This window comes from Cololabis saira, chromosome 23 (genome assembly GCF_033807715.1).
Source record: "Cololabis saira isolate AMF1-May2022 chromosome 23, fColSai1.1, whole genome shotgun sequence".
Taxonomy (NCBI): Eukaryota; Metazoa; Chordata; class Actinopteri; order Beloniformes; family Belonidae; genus Cololabis; species Cololabis saira.
Genome location: NC_084609.1, coordinates 10,282,310 through 10,303,135, shown reverse-complemented (window position 1 = coordinate 10,303,135; position 20,826 = coordinate 10,282,310). Strand labels below are relative to the sequence as shown.

Here is a 20,826-nt window from a genome sequence, read left to right as displayed (position 1 = left end):
TTCAGAATTTGTTCAAACCTTAGAGTCACTTATGTGAAATGTGCCACAGAAATTTCACAGTGAATTACTAAAACTGTATTTTCTGTCAAAAAAGTTACTTTTTCCTTCAGGTTGCAGCCAACATTTTAACCAGCAAACTTTAGATATGAGCTGGATAATGACAAACTTTCTGAAAGTAGACTTGGATTAATGGTATTGATAGCTGAACTTGAGCTGCAAAATGTAACAAAGACGTTTCTCGTGCCCTCAGTTTTCTGTTCTTAGTGTTTAAGGGAATAAAGATAAATACCTACACCAAATAACAGATAAATAAGTGGTTTGTGGTAGCTTCAAATTAAATTTTTGTCAAGCCCTTGGTGGGTGATTTACGGAAGAGTATTAGGGCCAGGCAGGAGAAAAAAATAAAAATAATATTGGAGAGGAGGAAGATTTTTTTTCATTATGCACTTCGAGAAAAAAGTCGAAATGTCGAGAAAAAAAGTCGAAATGTCGAGATTAATGTTATGTTGAAGTACAATTTCGAGAAAAAAGTCAAAATGTCCAGAAAAAGTCGAAATGTCCAAAAAATAAGTCAAAATTTCGTGAATAAAGTTGAAATGTTGAGAAAAAAAGGCGAAATTTTGACTTTTTTCTCGAAATTGTATTTCAACATTATTCTTGACATTTCGACTTTTTTCTCGACATTTTGACTTTTTTTCTCGAAACTGTATTTCAACATTAATCTCTACATTTCGACTTTTTTCTCGACATTTCGACTTTTTTCTCGAAGTGCACATAAAATAAAATCTTCCCCTCTCAAATATTTTTTCTCCTGCTGGCCCTAATACTCTACCATAGTGATTGCATCGTTTTTGCAATGCTATTAACTATTTGCTACAAAGCCATTTTCTTCGTGACTAAACTACAATAGATCAGCTGTCTCAAGTCTGTCGCATCCATCTGGGAGGGATTTTACAAAGTTTTAAAGTTGTTATAGCTCTCTTTCGTTAGATTAATGTATTTCTTTTTCCTGGGAAGTGGGGCATGTTATACCTAAAATAATAAATCCCCAATTTAAACATCTTTAGTGATCACAACCAGTATACAACACAATCTAATTTACCTGCTTAAATCAAAGTGGGCCTCAGCTATTGTATTATGTTCTGTTTTTATTTTCCAAAGTGGATAAACAGCCGGATCATTGCTCTCCATTTCTCGAGCAACTTTGTGAAGTATAATTACAGTCTCAGAGCCTTTTGGAGACAGAGGTGTTGGCTGTCATTGTCATCTGGCTGGCATCCCTGGCGGTGTCTCCTTCTCCTCCCGTCTCACATCATCTTCATCCCTCTGCTCATTCCATGCCCTAACTACTCTGCAATCTAAACTGTCAGTCACAGTTAGGGCTTAGACACCTCCCGATTCCCCGATCAGACACACCACAGTGGCTTCACCTCAGACGGGCTGCACTCACTCCTGCAGCTCCGTCTGTCCATCACACCTCCGCTAATTGTTAAAGGCAAACTCATCATCACCTCAGGACCACAACTTTATTCATCAACATGCTGAAGAAAATGGCTCAAAATAGTGCGACCTTCACCGTGCTGGTGCCATTCATATTATAGCCTCTTTTTTCATTCTACCATGTTGTCTGCGATTGTCTTGACCTGCTGTAAAGATGTGCAGCGGTGTTTTTTAGCAACAGTGATGATGGTTTGTGAGAAATTAGTGGACTAAAAAATGTATCACGATCATTTTTGGCATTTATCACGGTAACAATAAAAATTACCTTAAAAAAATACCAATTCAACTCCACCTTTGTAACTATAAATCTATCACCACATTTCAGGCTCATTTCTTTCTTTCTTTCTTTCTTTCTTTCTTTCTTTCTTTCTTTCTTTCTTTCTTTCTTTCTTTCTTTCTTTCTTTCTTTCTTTCTTTCTTTCTTTCTTTCTTTCTTTCTTTCTTTCTTTCTTTCTTTCTTTCTTTCTTTCTTTCTTTCTTTCTTTCTGGCTCATATTTTTCTTTCTTTCTTTCTGGCTCATATTTTTCTTTCTTTCTTTCTTTCTGGCTCATATTTTTCTTTCTTTCTTTCTTTCTTTCTTTCTTTCTTTCTTTCTTTCTTTCTTTCTTTCTTTCTTTCTTTCTGGCTCATATTTTTCTTTCTTTCTTTCTTTCTGGCTCATATTTTTTCTTTCTTTCTTTCTTTCTTTCTTTCTTTCTTTCTTTCTTTCTGGCTCATATTTTTCTTTCTTTCTTTCTTTCTTTCTGGCTCATATTTTTCTTTCTTTCTTTCTGGCTCATTTCCTTCCTTCCTTCCTTCCTTCCTTCTTTCCTTCCTTCCTTCCTTCCTTCCTTCCTTCCTTCCTTCCTTCCTTCCTTCCTTCCTTCCTTCCTTCCTTCCTTCCTTCCTTCCTTCCTTCCTTCCTTCCTTCCTTCCTTCCTCTGCGTCGATTTAACACAGAACCATAAATCAGCTTCACACAAAAACGTCATCAACAGGAATTTATCGTTTTTACCGCGAGATGACAAATTCTTACCGTGGGGAATTTTTTTGACGGTATATCGTGAACGTTAAAATATCGCCCATTCCTACAGTAAAGCACACAAAAGTACTGCAATAACAAACAAGAAGTCAACTAATAATAGCGGTTCATGCTTTTATCAAGTTTAACTCCAAACAAACTAAGAGCCTTTAAAATCCTTACCACAGAAGTCACAATACTCCTGCATGTCGTCACCATTTCTGGCTGCTGCAGGAAATGAACATTTAGCTGCAAGTGCAGCTTTTTAGACATAATTTTTAATATCACCTTTTCATTTGACCACACTCCCATAAAACTGCTCCTCTGTGACGACTCAACATCGTCTCATCTGCTACATTGTGCTCACATTTATTCACAGGGTGACAGCGTATTGAGTGGAGCGCTGATTATCAGTGGGGGAGATGCAGTGTTTTTTTGATGAATTTATTTTAGGTTATGCAGATTTCATTTCATGAAGCGCTAAAGTCTTGTCATAAGTGCCATTTAATGAGTTCATTTCTTATCCTTGTCCTCTTTACAACTCATCCATTGAAGGATGAATGATTAACTGTATAGACCAAAATGAATACCCGGGTATATTTTTAGGCTGAATGTCGATAAACAATGTAAACCAGTATTCTGCATGACAATTGGGATGAATGGTGAGTTTTTCACACCCCCAACCCCTGATTTGTAGGCTTTAACACTTCAAATTTCCCATTTCTGCTCACAAAAGATGTCCAAATAAATGTAAACAACGGCAGCAATAAGCCTTTGTGTCAAACTTCTTAATTTAAGGGACTTTTTTAAACCAAACTCCATGAGTAGAACGACAGCTCCTCTGAACATTTTCAACCCTGAAGATCCTCTAACTCATGTGTACAAAGAGTTTCTGTGCTTAGCAGAGAAGGAAAGAGTCAAAAATCCAGGAAAATAATATTTTTTGTGTGGTTCTTTATGACTGTGTCTGTTTTACCAAAGGCTGGGATGTTTTCCCAAACTTTTTAATGCCAAACATCAAAGTGATTTGGACTTGTGCAACGTTCCTTTCACAAGTGTTTCATTAAAAGTGGTGAGAGATTTGTTCCCCCGTAGTTATTTTTGTGTCCATTAGCACAAAAAGCTGGGAAAAAAAAACTATTTGTGCAGACACGACTATATTTAATAGTTGTGACTATCTCACATTTGGGTGTGAGACGGCATTAGCAGTTTTCACAGACCTAGAAAAGAAGTGTCGACGTCTTGGCTGACTATAAAAAGCCCTCCGAGTGTCTGTAACCACGGGCTGAACACATTTCTCTGACGGCCCATCTGAATGTGCACAAAGTTGCATTAAAACACCAACGTGGTGCGTCTCCAAACATTCAGTTTGTTTTGTTAACTGCTGCTGCAGAATTTGACATAAAATACCTCTCAGCTGTGAATAATACATGTCGTGTTTTGTGCACTTTGTTTTTAGTGAGAACATTTTTCTTCTGCACATCGAATCAGCGAGGGGGAAAACAGTCTCTGCAGCTTCTGTGGTAACATTTCGGGTGAGTAGATGACCCTTTAGTGTGCTACATGACACATTAGTGTTTACACTGTTAGAAGATGCCCCGTGTATTTCAACCCCCCTCCACCTTTGCTATGAGTAATTGGATCAAGAAATTTATAAAAGTGGGCTAAGGCTTTAAGAGCTAAGCTACACTTTGGCTAAACTCACTCGCTGAATTGATTTTGAAGGATATAAAGTATGAAATGGTGGTAAACCTGCAGAACACTGTAGCACTGCAAAAGCCTCCCGTCTCAGCGTTCGCCTTCTGCCCCCCAGGACTCTACTTGCTGCTTTCGGTGTCGAAACGGGGAGGACATTGCCTTCTTTGCTCATGCAACCAAATTCAAACACTTTATAGCTTAGGCCAGAGGTGCTCACAATGTGGCGGAGCCAAGGAAAACTCGCCTACACTCGCTGGCCTTCACTGACGCCGTCCTTGAGGCTTATTTGTTTAGAAATGATGAACAATTTTCATTTTTTACATTCTCTGGGTCTGGTGGCCTTGATTGAAAGAGATGTGATGTGGGCAGAGAGCGAGGGGGGAAAGACCGGCCTCCAAGGGCTGCACTCTGGGGGTCACATCAGACTGTTTTTAAAATGTTTTTGCAGCGTTTTTTGTTTCGATATTTTCATTATCACATGTTTGTTTAAAGTTGCAGAAGAAAAGCGCTATGCAATAAATCTGCTTAACCTCCATGATAATATTATATTTGACTTATCCTGAACTTTCCTGAATGGCGGTCGTGATTAGTGCTCTCCTGTTTCTTGAACTGTGACTCATTTGTAAATCACCTGCACTCCCGCTGTGTGAAGCCTCTTTAACCCTTGTGCTGTCTTCGGGTCAAGGGAGGGTGAAGGGGGAAAAGATGGAAGGAAGGAAAGAAGGAAGTAAGGAAGAAAGGAGAAAAGAAGGAAAGAAGGAAGGAAGTAGGAAAGGGAGTAAGGAAGGGAGAAAAGATGGAAGGGAGCAAAGAAGGAAGTAAGGAAGAAAGTAGGAAAGGGAGTAAGGAAGGGAGAAAAGATGGAAGGGAGGAAAGAAGGGAGAAAAGATGGAAGGGAGCAAAGAAGGGAGAAAAGATGGAAGGAAGGGAGAAAGGACAAAAGAAGGAAAAAAGGAAGGAAGTAGGAAAGGGAGTAAGGATGGGAGAAAAGATGGAAGGAAGGAAAGAAGGAAGTAAGGAAGAAAGGAGAAAAGAAGGAAAGAAGGAAGGAAGTAGGAAAGGGAGTAAGGAAGGGAGAAAAGATGTAAGGGAGAAAAGATGGAAGGAAGGAAAGAAGGAAGTAAGGAAGAAAGGAGAAAAGAAGGAAAGAAGGAAGGAAGTAGGAAAGGGAGTAAGGAAGGGAGAAAAGATGTAAGGGAGAAAAGATGGAAGGAAGGGAGAAAGGACAAAAGAAGGAAAAAAGGAAGGAAGTAGGAAAGGGAGTAAGGATGGGAGAAAAGATGGAAGGGAGGAAAGAAGGAAGTAAGGAAGGAAAGAGAAAGGAAGGAAAGAAGTAGGAAAGGCAGCAAGGAAGGGAGAAAAGATGGAAGGGAGGAAAGGAAGGGAGGGAGGAAAGAAGGGGGAAAGGAAGGAAAGGGAGAAAAGGAAAGAAGGGAGGGAGGAAGGAATGGAGAAAAGGAAAGAAAGAAGGGAGGGAAGAAGGAAGGAATGGAGAAAATAAGGAAGGAAGGAAAAGCAAAGAAGGTAATAAAGGAACGAATGACGGAAGGGAGGTAGGAAGAAAAAGGAGTAAAGGAGGGTAAAAAAGGAGGAAAAGAGGAAGGGAAGAAGGAAGGAGAGAGCATGGCAGGAGGAAAGAAGGATAGAAGAATTGGGTCATTTTGACCCAAAGACATCACAAGGGTTAACCTTGTCTCAGTTCTTTAAAACGCTTTACACTATTTCTCATTCACTCATTCACGCTTCTTCTTTTATAAAAGCACTCTGGATAAAGGATGTTGTTGGTGTCAGATAACTGTCAAAGAGACTATACTATAAATGCAGCAGCGTCACCACCAACAAATACAGGCTTCATTTGTGCTGCTGTCCCTTTAAGATCCTCATCAGCTGAAGGGGGTGATCCACTTTCTTAATCCAGGAGCTCAGATTTAGTTTGGAGTTGAGATCCTCCGTGACTGCAATTTTTAGCTGACTGGGCTGGCTTTTAATTTGACTGGTTCACTTGTTGCCTTTTTATTAATGCTGCATTAGTGTCTTTTTGGACTCCGTAAAAACTCTCTGAGCTTAAGGGGGAGCGATATTTCTCGTCTGGGTGGCAGCTGCAGGGCAGGCGGGCCAGGGGAAGCAGCGGAGCAGGCGATGAGTGGGCAGAAGGGAGGGTTTCATCTCCACAATCAGGTGAACGTCTTAGTCAGTGGTGGCCATTTCACTGTTTGCGTCTCGTGTGGGGTCATGTTACATCACCGTAAATCCTCTCTGTCTTCCTGTAACTCATTAGACCCGTGAGAGGATAAAGATTGTCCTGATGTCATTAGCCCTCAGCTGTAATCTTGAACTCTCAACTGCAATGCAAATGCACGAAGCTTACATCATTACTTTTATTTTTTTTAATTGTTTTATCAAAGATTATTTGTTATATTTATTTATGCATCCATTCATTCCTTTATTTGTTGGGGGTAAAGTGGTTTCCTGTCCCCAAAATGTTGATCAATAATATGAAAACATGACCAGCTGGGAAGCTAGTCATACATGTGGAAGTTGTGCCCTTGGCCGAGTATATCGTTGGATATTTTAATAATTGCAGGGCGGGCAAAGTTTTTTTTTCCCGCTTAATAAAAAGGTTAATGTAACTTTTGACCAGGGTACAAAGCAAATTTTTGAATTGTGTTTTACAAAAATATACGATCAGCAGGATAAAGAACCAGCCATCTCCATCGTATCTACAGGACTGTCTCAGAAAATTAGAATATTGTGATAAAGTTCTTTATTTTCTGTAATGCAATTAAAAAAACAAAAATGTCATACATTCTGGATTCATTACAAATCAACTGAAATATTGCAAGCCTTTTATTATTTTAATATTGCTGATTATGGTTTACAGTTTAAGATTAAGATTCCCAGAATATTCAAATTTTTTGAGATAGGATATTTGAGTTTTCTTAAACTGTAAACCATGATCAGCAATATTAAAATAATAAAAGGCTTGCAATATTTCAGTTGATTTGTAATGAATCCAGAATGTATGACATTTTTGTTTTTGTAATTGCATTACAGAAAATCACAATATTCAAATTTTCTGAGACAGTCCTGTACAGCTGCGACGTTCAAAATAACAACCACATAGTCCACGTGCAATAATAAAAAATTATCCGTGCAGGACGAAAGTGTTGAACCTGCTCCATATAGGAGCAACAGTTCATGAACATTTCTTTATTTCTATTTTGGTACATTTCATCTTTTTGATTTGTTTTTTTTCAGATTGCACCAAAGGCCAAAAAAGATGCAGCACTTTATTGTATCTTCACACACACTTGATCTGCTCAGGAAAGGTTTGCTCTCTCACCAGTAAACTACACGTACACCTGCTTAGGAATGACATGATATTACGTTTTTAAAGTGAAACAAATTGAAGGATTCGGCTGTTCTGAGTTCCAGTAGAACGTCGCTACACGACGACATGTTGATTTGCTTTTCATCAAACGTGTTTCTCTGCATTATGGCTCGACATCTCTCCTTTAGTCTTCATTCAGTCTCCATCCAAAGAACATTGTTCCAGAAATCTGGTGGTTTATGTGGAGGCAGCTACATAAACATAAAGCTATGTCTCCTGGAAGCCTTTCCCAACTGTTCTTGTACTGTTTAACATGCTTACTGGAGCATGTGCAGCTTGAGATGTTCCCTCTCCCTCCCTCTCTCTTAAACATGCTGGGAAGGCCACTCCTGGGAAGAACTGTCTAAATGTTTTACATTTATGAATAATCTTTTTTACTATTGAAGAATAGACTCCGGGTTGTTTCGACAGCTTTCACCTCTCTTCATTCCTGATGTCTTTCCTCCATGGTATTATGTTAACACATCCCTCATACCTTCCAGAGTTTATACTTTTATAGATCTGTTTGCACTCAATTCTTTTTTATAAAATCTCATAATTGTCCAGTCCATTGTTTTATTTGTTTTGTGAACATAAACATAAATCCACTAGTTTGAATAGTCTCAGTTACATATAACGTGATAATGATGCTGTTTGATAACTTGATAATGTTTTGAATTCATAATGATGTGAATTTATATAGTTATTCTCATGATTATAAAGCTTTTTGCTTAATTTCAAGTTGTTTCATGAACACAAAATGAGGTGTTGCTTGCAGAAGCTGTCCTAAGTTTTGCTTATGATTTGAAGAAAAATCAATAACTAATTTGAGCGGCCTATGCCAGGGACGGGAGCACAAAAGCTTCAAAAAGATGTGGTATTTAGTCATTTATCCATTTGATTACCATGGCTCCCTTTTGGCTTTTGTATGCACACAAAATACAATAACAACATTTCTGTTTCATCCTTTCCCTCTTTTCTTTTTGCTCTACTCGGGATGAGTCTTATTACCCATTCTTCTCCTCTGCTGATAACAGTCTCTGCACATCTGTCCCCCTCTTTTCCCTGACACAATGAGACGGCGACGAGCAGCACGACCAAGCCCCTCTTGACATCTCTCTGAATCGGTTTCATTTGAATACCACACAGGAGCATGGGCGTGATAGCAGCAGTTATCCAGGCAGTGCTTCAGACTGCATTAGCACGCATCTAACATACACACGATACACACACCGCTTCTTCCTGTCACTCACAGAGAAACACTAACACATGACTGGTAGGGATGGGCGGTATGGACTAAAAAATGTATCACGATAATTTCAGGCATTTATCCCGATAACGATAAAAATGACGATAAAAAAAATACCAATTCAACCCCACCTCCACTAAATGCTACTAAACTACACCAATTAAATGAGTCCACCTGTACTGCAAAACTGGAATGACTCAGATCCGACTTTCTCTCTTTCTGGCTCATTTCTTTCTCTCTTTCTGGCTCATTTTTCCTTCCTTCCTTCCTTCCTTCCTTCCTTCCTTCCTTCCTTCCTTCCTTCCTTCCTTCCTTCCTTCCTTCCTTCCTTCCTTCCTTCCTTCCTTCCTTCCTTCCTTCCTTCCTTCCTTCCTTCCTTCCTTCCTTCCTTCCTTCCTTACTTCCTTCCTTTCTTTCTGGCTCATTTCTTCCTTCCTTCCTTCCTTCCTTTCTTCCTTTCTTCCTTTCTTCCTTTCTTTCTGGCTCATTTTTCCTTCCTTCCTTCCTTCCTTCCTTCCTTCCTTCCTTCCTTCCTTCCTTCCTTCCTTCCTTCCTTCCTTCCTTCCTTCCTTCCTTACTTCCTTCCTTTCTTTCTGGCTCATTTCTTCCTTCCTTCCTTTCTTCCTTTCTTCCTTTCTTTCTGGCTCATTTTTCCTTTCTTCCTTTCTTTCTGGCTCATTTTTCCTTCCTTCCTTCCTTCCTTCCTTCCTTCCTTCCTTCCTTCCTTCCTTCCTTCCTTCCTTCCTTCCTTCCTTCCTTCCTTCCTTCCTTCCTTCCTTCCCGTTGTGCATCGATTTAACGCAGAACCATAAATCAGCTTTACACAAAAACATCATCAACAGGAATGTATGGTTTTTACCGTGAGATGACAAATTCTTGCCGTGGGGAATTTTTTTGACGGTATATCGTGAACGGTAAAATATCACCCATTCCTAATGACTGGATAGTTCATGCCATCAAAACAGACACTAGAAAACAAAAGAAGGCAGCTGTTCAACCAAAAACATTTTTCCTTGTATTCATGTTCTCTGTGGGATCCAGATGGCCATCAGGGCTCGGGAGGCGGCCCAGGTTCCTCAGCCCCGTGTCAGCGCTGTCTGCCTGCTGATCCACTCTGAGCATGCCCACATCATCCTATTTTCAGTATTGATGGCCTTTTTATGACGAGAAGGATTTAGATATTGGAACTAATGGGTTTATTTATTACAAAGAAATGAATTTTCACTCCTTTGTATATGATTTTGTCCCTGTGGCGTGTTGAACATCCACACATCTCTAGAGGGCCGATCCCCCCAAAAAACACTCCTTTATTTTTGATGATGATCGTAGAACAAACTCAGCTGTGAGATTCTCGTAATTCTTGTGCCCTGTTAGGTTTGTTGGCAAGCGTGCATCATTAGATGAGTTTTTGAAACAGAAATGTGGCAGCTTGCAAAATAAATGAGGCTCCATCCCTTGTGGACGGATGCACGGCGAACACAGAGCTAAATGTTTTTAAGTAGCGGGGAATGGCTGTAAGAGCCGCAGTGGCCGCGCACTTGTCACAAATGTTGAGGAAGTTCAGCGGCTGCTCCAGTTACTTTGAAATAACATTTTACTCTTCTTTAAACACTTCAGCTTCTCGGCTACGCAGGAAATGTCTGCACAAAGTTAAAAGCACGACACACACCACCAGCCAGCAGCTACAAAAAGCCTCTGATGATCTTGCGTTAAAACCATGGACAGTATTTACCCAGAGCCTGTTTGTATCACTTATTTCAGTCTTAGCTGCTGCTTTGAGGTTTCTGACTATGTGAAGCTGAAATGAACGAATTACAAAACTTTAAAGATCGCAATCAGAGCGGTTTGCTGCTAACTTTCACTCTTTTTTTTAAATTCTTGATTTAATATCCATCTCTAACATGTCAAGTTAATGTTAATACAGTCATTAGTTTTAACAAATCAAAACAACAGTTCCTTAAGGCCTCTTCCAGAAGAAATAAAGCAGCTTATTTATTCCACTGAGCTTCTTATGTTATGATCTGACAATAACTACTCTGGATTTTCTCTAATTTGCCAAGAGAAATGGCAAACTCGTCTGCTATTTGCATAATCTCAGCAAGCTTAAATGTTACATGATATAAATAAATTACATACTGCGCCTTTTGGAGTGAATAAAACATGTGCCTACAATTTTAATAAGCAAAACTCTTAATTGTTAGTAAACCAGAGAACAACTAACAGAACAGTGTGCCATCGGTTACCCCGGTGATTAGAAGGGGTTTATTATCTTTATATTATATTCCTCTGAACTTTAATTTAGTGCAGTCTCATACATTTTGTTATTATCTATCAAGGATTTAAAGATTGGATGCTAATCTCTGCTTGGTATATAAATATAGGATGTCAAAATATGATTTATCAGCTGCTGGAGAGCCAGCGGTCGACCTTATTAATGGGCTTTTACTGGTCAATTGACAACAGAGAGTGATAAACAGACGGTTCAGAGTAAAAAAAAAAAAAGACAGGAGGGAGATGTTAGAAAAATTACCCTTCGTCTGACCAGGATGTTGAGATGTTTGGAATAAACCAGCAAACCAGACTCCCATGTCACAGATGCAAAGACTGTATCATCACAGAGATGTTCTTGATATGTAGAGCTGTTTCTAAAATACCATCCTCACCAGAAACCAATCAAACATAATCAAACATTCTGGACGACCCATAATTGTAGAAAGATCTCTGAGCGGCATGCACGGCCTCCCCAGAGCATCACAAATGATTTCTAACAGGGAGGATTTTCTCACAATCACGATGGGATTTCAGTCTGCTGGCACAGAAAAAAGTAGCTCGGTATTGCCTATTTTAGTTGCCTGGAGATCTTTAAAGGGCTTCTTTGAGCAAATGACACACTGGAGGTAAAGTGATGGGAGAAAGAAACAGCTTAAAGGCAGACTGGGGGGATTTTCAGAAGCTTACAAATCACCAAATCACAAGAGCTGCAAGAGGGAGCTAAAACGGGACAGTTGAGTCATACGGTTAAACAATGAGTTTAAATTAGTGATCCAAGTGATGCTCCAGATTCAGGTGATATTTAGCTCCAAGGTATGTAGTTAAGTAGATTAAGCCAACATTTACTCATCTCATGAAAGCCCCTAGTAAAATCAGTAAAAAAAGAGCCCTTCATGGAGCTAATAATACAATATTGTACTTGAAGTTTTGGGAAACATATGTCAATTGATCCGTAAAATATTAATGCACAATCATTTTGCTATTCTTAAATGCCAAACCAAGATTTACTGCATGGTTTGATGGCTTTTTGGAAATGCAAAACTGTATTCTAACATTTTTTAGACCACACAATAACTCAGCTGTAAAAACTGATCATTAGTTGGAGCCCTCCACATGCTTTTTTCATTTAAAATCTGAGAACCTTTTCCATTGACGTGGTGGGAAAACTGAAGGGAGCCAACATGTGAGTCAGAGGAATGAAAAGCAGCTTTGATCTGTGACTAAAATACTGCAGTGATACAAACTGCTGCTCATTAGGACTGGCTTGTGTTCATCATTGTGCTTTCTCCCTGAGACAATCCAGCTCCGCTGCATCATCTTTTACACATTCAGGACACTTTTGTGAAACCCGCAGCAGGGCAGGAGCTGGTCAGTGGCGCCGCTAACCTTTTTCTAATCATACATCCATTTCCTTTACCCCTGCTGTTAAAGTTCAGGGTTACAGGGGGCAGATCCTGACTGTTATCAGCCGAGAGGCAAAATACGCCACAGACAAATCACTGGCCCATCACTGTAGTTGAATTATTCTGCAGTCCAGTGGTCAGCGGAGTTACAGGGGCATACCTGTATCCTAAAGGTGTGCTTTTGTACACAAACACAGACCAGCATTCTCTCTACTAATGTGATTTATCAGTGCTGACATTACATTTCCATCTGAGTGCAACCTGTGTTTTGCTGCAGGCGTCTATGAAGATGCTCATTATGATGCCGTGGGATTATTCACGCATACAAGTTTCTCTCCGCCAGAGATTGTGCTGGAAATCTTTTTTTCTGTGGGAAAGTGCATTTGAAACAAGATTGAATGCGTTGTTTTGTGGATTAAATTAAAGTTTCTGCATTTACATAGTTGTTAGTTGGTATCTATTAATAATGATTTTTATTTCCGCATCTGCTTGGCATTTTTAAGATTTCCATTAACCTTCCACCAAATGGGCCGCATCTCTGCAATGTTTCTTCTTATTTTATCAACTACTTAGTCTGCCTCCACAATACAAGCCATCAGGAGAAATCGTCACATGTCCAAGGACACTTGGACGGGGGAAATCCAGGAATCGCACATCAATCTTCCACCTGGCAGATGACGTCTATAACTCCTCTGCAACAGCCAAAGAAATGTGTACTTTATGCTAATGATCTTTCCTGAGTGTGATCTCATTCAAATGCACACGTTTGCATGTGACAATCACAAGTCTTGCAGATTTGAAGTACAAAATGATCAAAAGACGATGAAAGAGAACATGCCGATTACGCACATCAAAGTATTTACAGTTCTTTGGGGGGGCCTGTCGTCCTACGTGAAGAAGTTGGATCCAGAGGAAACTGTGTGATTTTGTGTAAATTAGAGTTTCATTAAACTTGGGCTCCAAGTTTGAAAATCAAAGGAGAAATATCTGTGTGGAGTTAAAGAGAAGTACGTTTAACCAGCCTGTCCAGCCGCCCTACATGCTGGAGGCTCCCACGACCTGAACCAACCGTCACAAGTCCAGTTCAGAGACTCTCAGCTATGAAGTTATAGCTTATAAAACTAAATATCACTCCATATTACCGAGGATAAAAACCAGAGCCTGCCATTTATAGTATACCTTAACAGTGTGCAGCATTTTTTTACTTTGACACATTTTTCTGTTTTACTCAGCAGCTGTGCAGAGGTGATAGTACTGGGTATGCAGCATTGGGAAGTAATTAGTGACATAAAACACAAAATGTTCTACAAAATAAATGTCACAGACATAACTGTAACACGGTAACTATGGTAACAGTCGTGGACAGAAAAATATAAAACCAACTTAGAGTTTTCCCATTGATCAAAATGTTGATGATTTCAGTTGTAAAAAAAGAAATACTTGGACTTGTGTACTTGGTAGTTGATACCTGGGAAGTTTGACTCGGAAAGCACTTTGGAGGACAAGAGGACGCAGTTTGGTCTTTCTGATAATGGAAAAGCATAGTAACTGATGACATCACAGCTCAGCGAGTGGTCCCTCGTACCTTCAAAAATGTCAGGCCCCGTTTACACGGAGCAAAAACGGAGGTGTTTTCATGCGTTTTGGCCGTTCGTTTACACGAAAACGGAGCTCAAAGTCTCCAAAAACGATAATTTCTGAAAACTCCGGCCAAAGTGGAGATTTTCAAAAACTCTGTTTTCACGTTTGCGTCTAAACAGAGGAAAAAGGAGGAAAACGAAGATTTAGGCTTCAGAACGTCACATTATGCAACAGAAACGTCACCAGCGTCATGAGTGCGACCTGTGTTTACAAGCCACCATCAATATTTTCTTGTATTTTACCTGTTTTATATTCTAAAGTCACACTTAAAAGTAACTCCACTTCTCTGTCACTCCAAACGAAAGACTCTCGTTCCGTCTTGGAAGTAAAGTCTGAATTATGGTCCCGCGTTAAATCGACGCAGAGCCTACGGCGTAGGGTACGCGGCGATGCGCGCCGTACGGTGCGCGTCGCCGCGTACCCTACGCCGTAGGCTCTGCGTTGGAGTAACGCGGAACCATAAATCCGCCTTAACTGGAAGTTACACGTGTCATTTGTTGATGTTTTTTCCAAGATTCTGATTGGCTGGCATGACGTTAACAGCATATTTATGCGGATCAGTGTAAACGAAGAGATTTTGAAAACGATCTTGTGTAAACGATGGAATTTTTCAAAACGTAGAGGGGGAAATATCCATTTTTGTAAATACCCGGCTATGTGTAAACGGGGCCTAAGTCACAAGAACTACGTTGCATGAAAACAATTTAAAAGTACTTTCTGTCACAACAACAGTAGCATGTTGAAGTAGAGTTCTCCTCCACTATTAGTGCTGCTCATTGATTGGAAATGCATTCTGGGATACCTTACTGTCTCAAGTTTACACGAGTTTCCAGGGATTTTGACTATAAAGCTGAAAATTAGTAGCAGCAGTTTGACAGGAGACGAATGTCCACAGAAAGACCGTGTGAATATTTTCTACGGTGGCCGACAAGGGCCAAACGCACTGCAACGGCCTAATGCGTTTCAGTTAAGGAAAACGTCTTCAAATACAGAAACGATTCAAATTCACAAACTCAAAACGAGGTACAAAAAGAGGAACGTGGTGCAATTGAAAAAATGTGCTGCAAAAAACAAAGACAAATGCAGCTTCATCAAATGTGCTGCAAATAGAGAAATGATGCAAAGCACAAAACGATATAAAACAAGAAACCATTTTCAAAAGAAAAACGCTTCATAACCGGTTTCCAAACCTGCAGGGGGCGCTCTCAGTGTAACAGCTCAATGGACAGACACACGGGATGAGAGAGAGACCGTAATTTTCAGTAAGAAACTGATGTTCTGTCGTGAATAAAGCATCGGTTCTGTTTGTTTATCATTTTGCTGTGCAGGAATAGCATCCTAACAGCCAAACAATGCAGCAAGTGATAAACTTGTAGAGTTTATTGTCAGTGGTTGACATTTCCCCCAGTTTGTGTTTCTGTTTTGCCCCGCCTGTCTTCCATCTGCCCTGATTGTTCACACCTGTATCTCGTTACCCCCTTGTGTATATCTTTTCTTGTCTTTCCCTTGCTCCTGGTGGTTCCGTACTGTTTCCTTCCTCCATGTGTCCTGCCAAGTTTTCGTTTTTTTCTCTAGTGTTTTTTGTTAATCCTGCTCTGCAGCGTTTTTGGTTCTTGCCTTTTTTTAAATAAACCCTGTTTTTGCTAAACTCCTGCTTCTCGCTCTCCTGCATCTGGGTCCTCATCCAACCACTCCGTGACATTTATCAAAGTTGGACATTGATTTGGGAGGGGGTCAATGGAGATTGACTCAAGTTTGGACCCAGCCCCAAGTGGTCAGTCGAGGAACTGCAATGAAACCCATTATAGCCCATTGGACGTGAGTCATCGAGAGAGTCTTAAAAGTACAGGGAGATGTCCCTCCTTTGATAACATGTGGTATTTGGCATTTGGATTTATTTATCAATTACGTCTCTTAAGTGAATTTGCAGCTCCTCTCTAATGCGTATTATCGTCTATATAAACCCAAGCCTGTGGTGCCCGTGACCGCCTGATTACAGCTCCCCTCATGACTACAACTCTGCACAACAAAGGCTTTCAGAAGTTAATATTCAGAGATCTACAGCCCAGGGATGAAAAGTTTTATCAATGAACTGCAACTTACATAACTCTTTACATTTTACCATTCAGCTAATTATCACATTACAGTTCAAAAGACACTTTCACAGAGCAACAGCTTTGCATGTGCCTGTGTGTGTTTGCTCTTTTATTTGTATTAATTTGCTGTGGAAATGTTTGAAAATGATTTATTGCTATTTCAAATATTCTTGGGAGACTTATCTTGTGTAAAATGTTTGCAAATGAAAAAGAATTGAGGAGTTAAATTGTGAAAAAGCAGATCACTTACCTTCTGAGTGAGAGTATAGTGAAATATTAGAATTGACTCTCCTTTTTTTGGCTTATATGTAAAATCAAATAGAGGGAAGCCGAGAGGATATCAGCTTTTGGTGTTAAACTGTCTTTGTTTAAACCAATGTGAGCTGATACTGATCCGCTCTTATAGGATTTTCACATTTTATGAAATGAAAATCCCTGAGTAGCCCCTCTGATTCGAGGGATTTAGTGGCATTCTGATGGCGAGACGTTCACAATCAAAGTTAAAATGTCTACTATTTAATATTAATCCCCCCTCTCTTTCTGAAGGCTGTTGACACAGTGGGAATAAGTCTTGTAAGGATATCAGCTGCTGCAGAAATGCTTTGCAACAGCATTTCACAGGACATTACATTGAGCTCAGTGTGCCATGAATAGTCGCAGAAATGTCAAAAAACATTTACTGCAATTAATGTTCTGATTGGAGAAATTAAAAGATTAGCTTTCACAATGAAAAAGAAGTAAATAAAAGCAGAGTTAAGATATTATTCCTGTAAAACTCCACTAAACTTGCACACCTCTTCTGGAACTGTACAAAAATTAAGATACACTGGCAAAATGTAAATTTAGTAGTAAAAAATATTCTGGGATATGAAATCCCAAATACTTGCCCAGTGATGTATCTTGGGAATATTGGAAAGGTTGTAACGAGAGAAGATCTGACTAAAGTGTTACTCGCAGCAAGTAAAAAAGCAGTCACAAGAAACTGGCTCAATGTAAATGTCTCGAAACAGGAACAGTGGTTGGAAATTGTCCAGGAAATTTGTGTTATGGAAAAATTGACATATCTTTTAAGGATCAAAGAGAATGTATTTGAAAAGAACTGGGAAAAATTGAATACTTACATGAGACGTGACACCAAGTGAACAAATGCCGAATGGAACAGTGGACTGAATAGAGGATCATCTCCAGACAGTTTGTTAATGTTATTATTGCTATTCTAATCTGTAACTTGTTAGTGTTTTGTTTATTTACTATTTATTTTAAAAGGAGACTGAAGCAGGCTGTGGTTCAGAAGGAAGTTATGATCGGTTCTAGGTATACATTGTGATTATGTTGCAAATTATATTATAAATTTAATAGTAATATGGAGTGCAACTGCTGATTTGAAAGAGCTGCAACTATAAGCTATTGTTGAAAAGCTGCTGGATGTTTGGATGGTTCCTATGTAAAACCTTGTGGTTTTGTTGTTGCAACTATTTTTGTTCATAAGTGGATACAGATCTGGTGATAGTAGCAAATATTGTTACTTAAGATGTTGATGTTTTTGGTTGGTGATTTAATCTTTTTTGTTTTTGTTTTAACTTATTTTAGGAATTCTGGTGAATGTTTTCACCCTTTTTGGTTTGTGATTATCGTAATCTTTTGTATGTCTTTGTGTGGACCCCAGGAAGAATAGCCTTCACGTGGTGAAGACTAATGGGGATCCTTCAGAGCGCTGGAGAGCTCCTTCAGCGACAGGCTCCTTCACCCTAGGTGTGTGAAGGAACGCTACAGAAGGTCCTTCCTCCCTGCAGCTGTGAGACTACACAACCAGCACTGCTCACAGTAGACCACATACAACCTGACAATAAATGTACATAAGGGAAATAATGTGCAATACCTTTCACTCACTGCAACGTGCAATTATGTAAATATCCATCTGTAAATATCCGTCTGTTATCTTTTTTATATAGTATTTCTTATTATTTATCGTTCTTCTTCTTCTTCTTCTTCTTATTATTATTATTGTATACCAGTTTACTGTTTATAGTGTTTATAGTGTGTTATTATTATTACTGTGTTATTACTTTTCTATTGATGCCTCTTGTTTTTGCACTATCCCCTTTGCTGCTGTAAACTGCAAATTTCCCCTCTGTGGGACTATTAAAGGTTTATCTTATCTTATCAAATAAAAAAATGTACATGTGAAAACATAATAAAAATTTAAGTTATAAAAAAAAACTCCAATTAACTTTAGTTTTGGGAGTTTATGAGATGAAAATGTGCAGATTTTTAGAGTGCATATCCTGTTGCAACAGGAAAACAACCATGGTTGTTTTTTTTTTTACACCAAATGTCATATATGTCCATAATCTAATGGTTTCAGATCCAATGAATCCTACAGCACTCATTTAAAGTGAAGTCCCCCAGCCCTGCATGGATGAACTTCCACCTGTAGTCTCCTACCTGCAGCCAGCTGCATCCAGCCGCAGATCTTGTACACGGTGCCGGTGCTGCAGAAGAAGAAGAGCGCGAAGCATCCGATGCAGGTGAGGACCAGCAGCATGGACATGCCGATGAAGAAGGACGCAGCCTTGAAGGCTCCGGAGGGGATGCTGCTGAACTCGGTGAAGCTGCCCTTGCAGGTCAGGTCCCGGGACAGCCCGTTGCCGATGCAGTAGTGGAAGAGCCCGAAGTAGCCCGCCTGCGGGCTGTCCACGCCGTCCCCGATCCAATAGGGCTGGATGAAGCACACCACGTTGACGATGGCGAAGAGGATGGTGAAGATCGCCCACAGCACGCCGATGGCGCGGGAGTTGCGCACGTAGTTGGTCTGGTAGATCTTGGCCGCCTCGGAGGCTGGCAGCATGGTGGTGGTGGTCGTGGTGGTGGGGGCCCCGGGGACCATATCCTCCGGTCAGGGCCGTCAATTGGGTATGGCAAGGTATGGCAGCCGCCACACTTTGGCTTCAGGGGGAAATGTAAATGTTTGTTTTTTTAAATACATTTATGGAATTACTCTGTGTCCATTTGTATTGATTATTCTATTACATAATACTTATAGAATAACTACAAATGCAAATCAGAACAACATGATCGATTTCTCTAGTTATTATACACTTCAAAAACTCAAAATATTAACAAGAATATTTGTCTTAGGTTTCTAGTTAAAATGTCTAATTTTTAGTAAAAAAAAAAAATCTCATTACATTTAAGACAAGACTCAAAAAACAACCATTTTCACCTGTTTCAAGTAGATTTTCACTTAAAATAAGTGGAAAAATCTGCCAGTGGAACAAGATTTTTTTGCTTGTAATGAGAAGATAAATCTTGTCCCACTGGCAGATTTTTCTACTTATTTCAAGTGAAAATGGTCAAATAAGTTATTTTTCTGGTGATGAATCTTGTTTTAAGTGTAATCATATTTTTTGACTAAAAATGAGACATTTTAACTAGAAAGAAGACAAATATTCCTGGTAAGATCTTGAGTTTTTGCAGTGAGCGAGACTGCATTTGAAAAAATTCCAATTTTCTTAACCACACAGATAAACTACTGTACATAGCAGACTTCTGTGATGAATATTTGCTGGCCATACCTTAGCTTCGACTGAATTGACGCCACTGCCTCCGGTGCTGGTTCCAAAGGGATGCGTTTTCCTGCCTCTCAAGTCACAGTTGTGGACGCAGCATCACTTACACGCTCGCATCCGCCGCGGCGAGGTCGCTTTCATTCATCAGAATAAAGGAGCGTCTGCAGATCCTCTTATTATGCTGGACATTTTTTTATTCCCCGTTTGCATTCACATTCAGCCATCTGAAATGTCTCAGCATCGATCTGCCCCCAGCTCTGGGGAGGAGGTGTGTGAGAGAGAGATCCTGCTGCTGAAATGCCCCGACCGTCGCCGACAGAGCCGCATCCGCAGCTCAGATCCGATTGAATTAAGCCTGGTTTATGGTTCTGCGTTAGATCGACGGCGTAGGTGTACGGCGACGACGCTCAGCGTACGGTGCGCAGCTCTGCGTTGGTGTAACGCGGGACCATAAATCAGCCTTTAGAAGTGGAGGGAGCCGCGGATATTACAGGGCCAGCCCACATCCCTTAATCCCATCCTGACGTATCATTCCAGCAGCACCGCGCCAAATCCCCAGCACACGCATGGATTTGAAATAAAGCAAATGCCCAGGGGTGCAGATCCGATGTCAGGATTGGGGGGGACACCAACGTGATTTTAATTTTTAATTTTTTGCCAATATGTACGACGGAGTATTAGGGCCAAACTAAGACAAAAAAAAATGGAAATTACGAGAATAAAGTCATGATAATATGAGAATAAAGTCGTAAAATTACGAGAATAAAGTCGTAATATTTTGAGAATAAAGTCGTAATATTTTGAGGATAAAGTCGTAATATTTTGAGGATAAAGTCGTAATATTTAGAGAATAAAATCGTAATATTTAGAGAATAAAGTCGTAATATTTTGAGAATAAAGTCGTAATATTAAATATATTATAAATATATAAATATAACTTCACAAGATGCTCAATATTCCTCATTTTTAACACAGGGAGAAGACCTTCCTGTTAGAGTTCTCATAAATTATATTCTCATAATATTACG

General features: G+C 39.7%; 1 protein-coding gene across 1 annotated transcript in view; it reads right to left on the bottom strand.

The window, feature by feature from the left end:
• lhfpl3 (LHFPL tetraspan subfamily member 3) overlaps positions 1-20,112 on the bottom strand; it is a 51,693-nt gene extending 31,581 nt beyond the window's left edge. The window contains exons 1-2 of the mRNA XM_061715313.1: positions 19,805-20,112; positions 18,675-19,175 (exon numbers count right to left, since the gene is read on the bottom strand). Coding sequence (XP_061571297.1) covers positions 18,675-19,116 — 442 coding nt within the window. The 5' untranslated portion in view covers positions 19,117-19,175; positions 19,805-20,112. The remainder of the gene's footprint in view (positions 1-18,674; positions 19,176-19,804) is intronic.
• Positions 20,113-20,826: the final 714 nt, after the last annotated feature.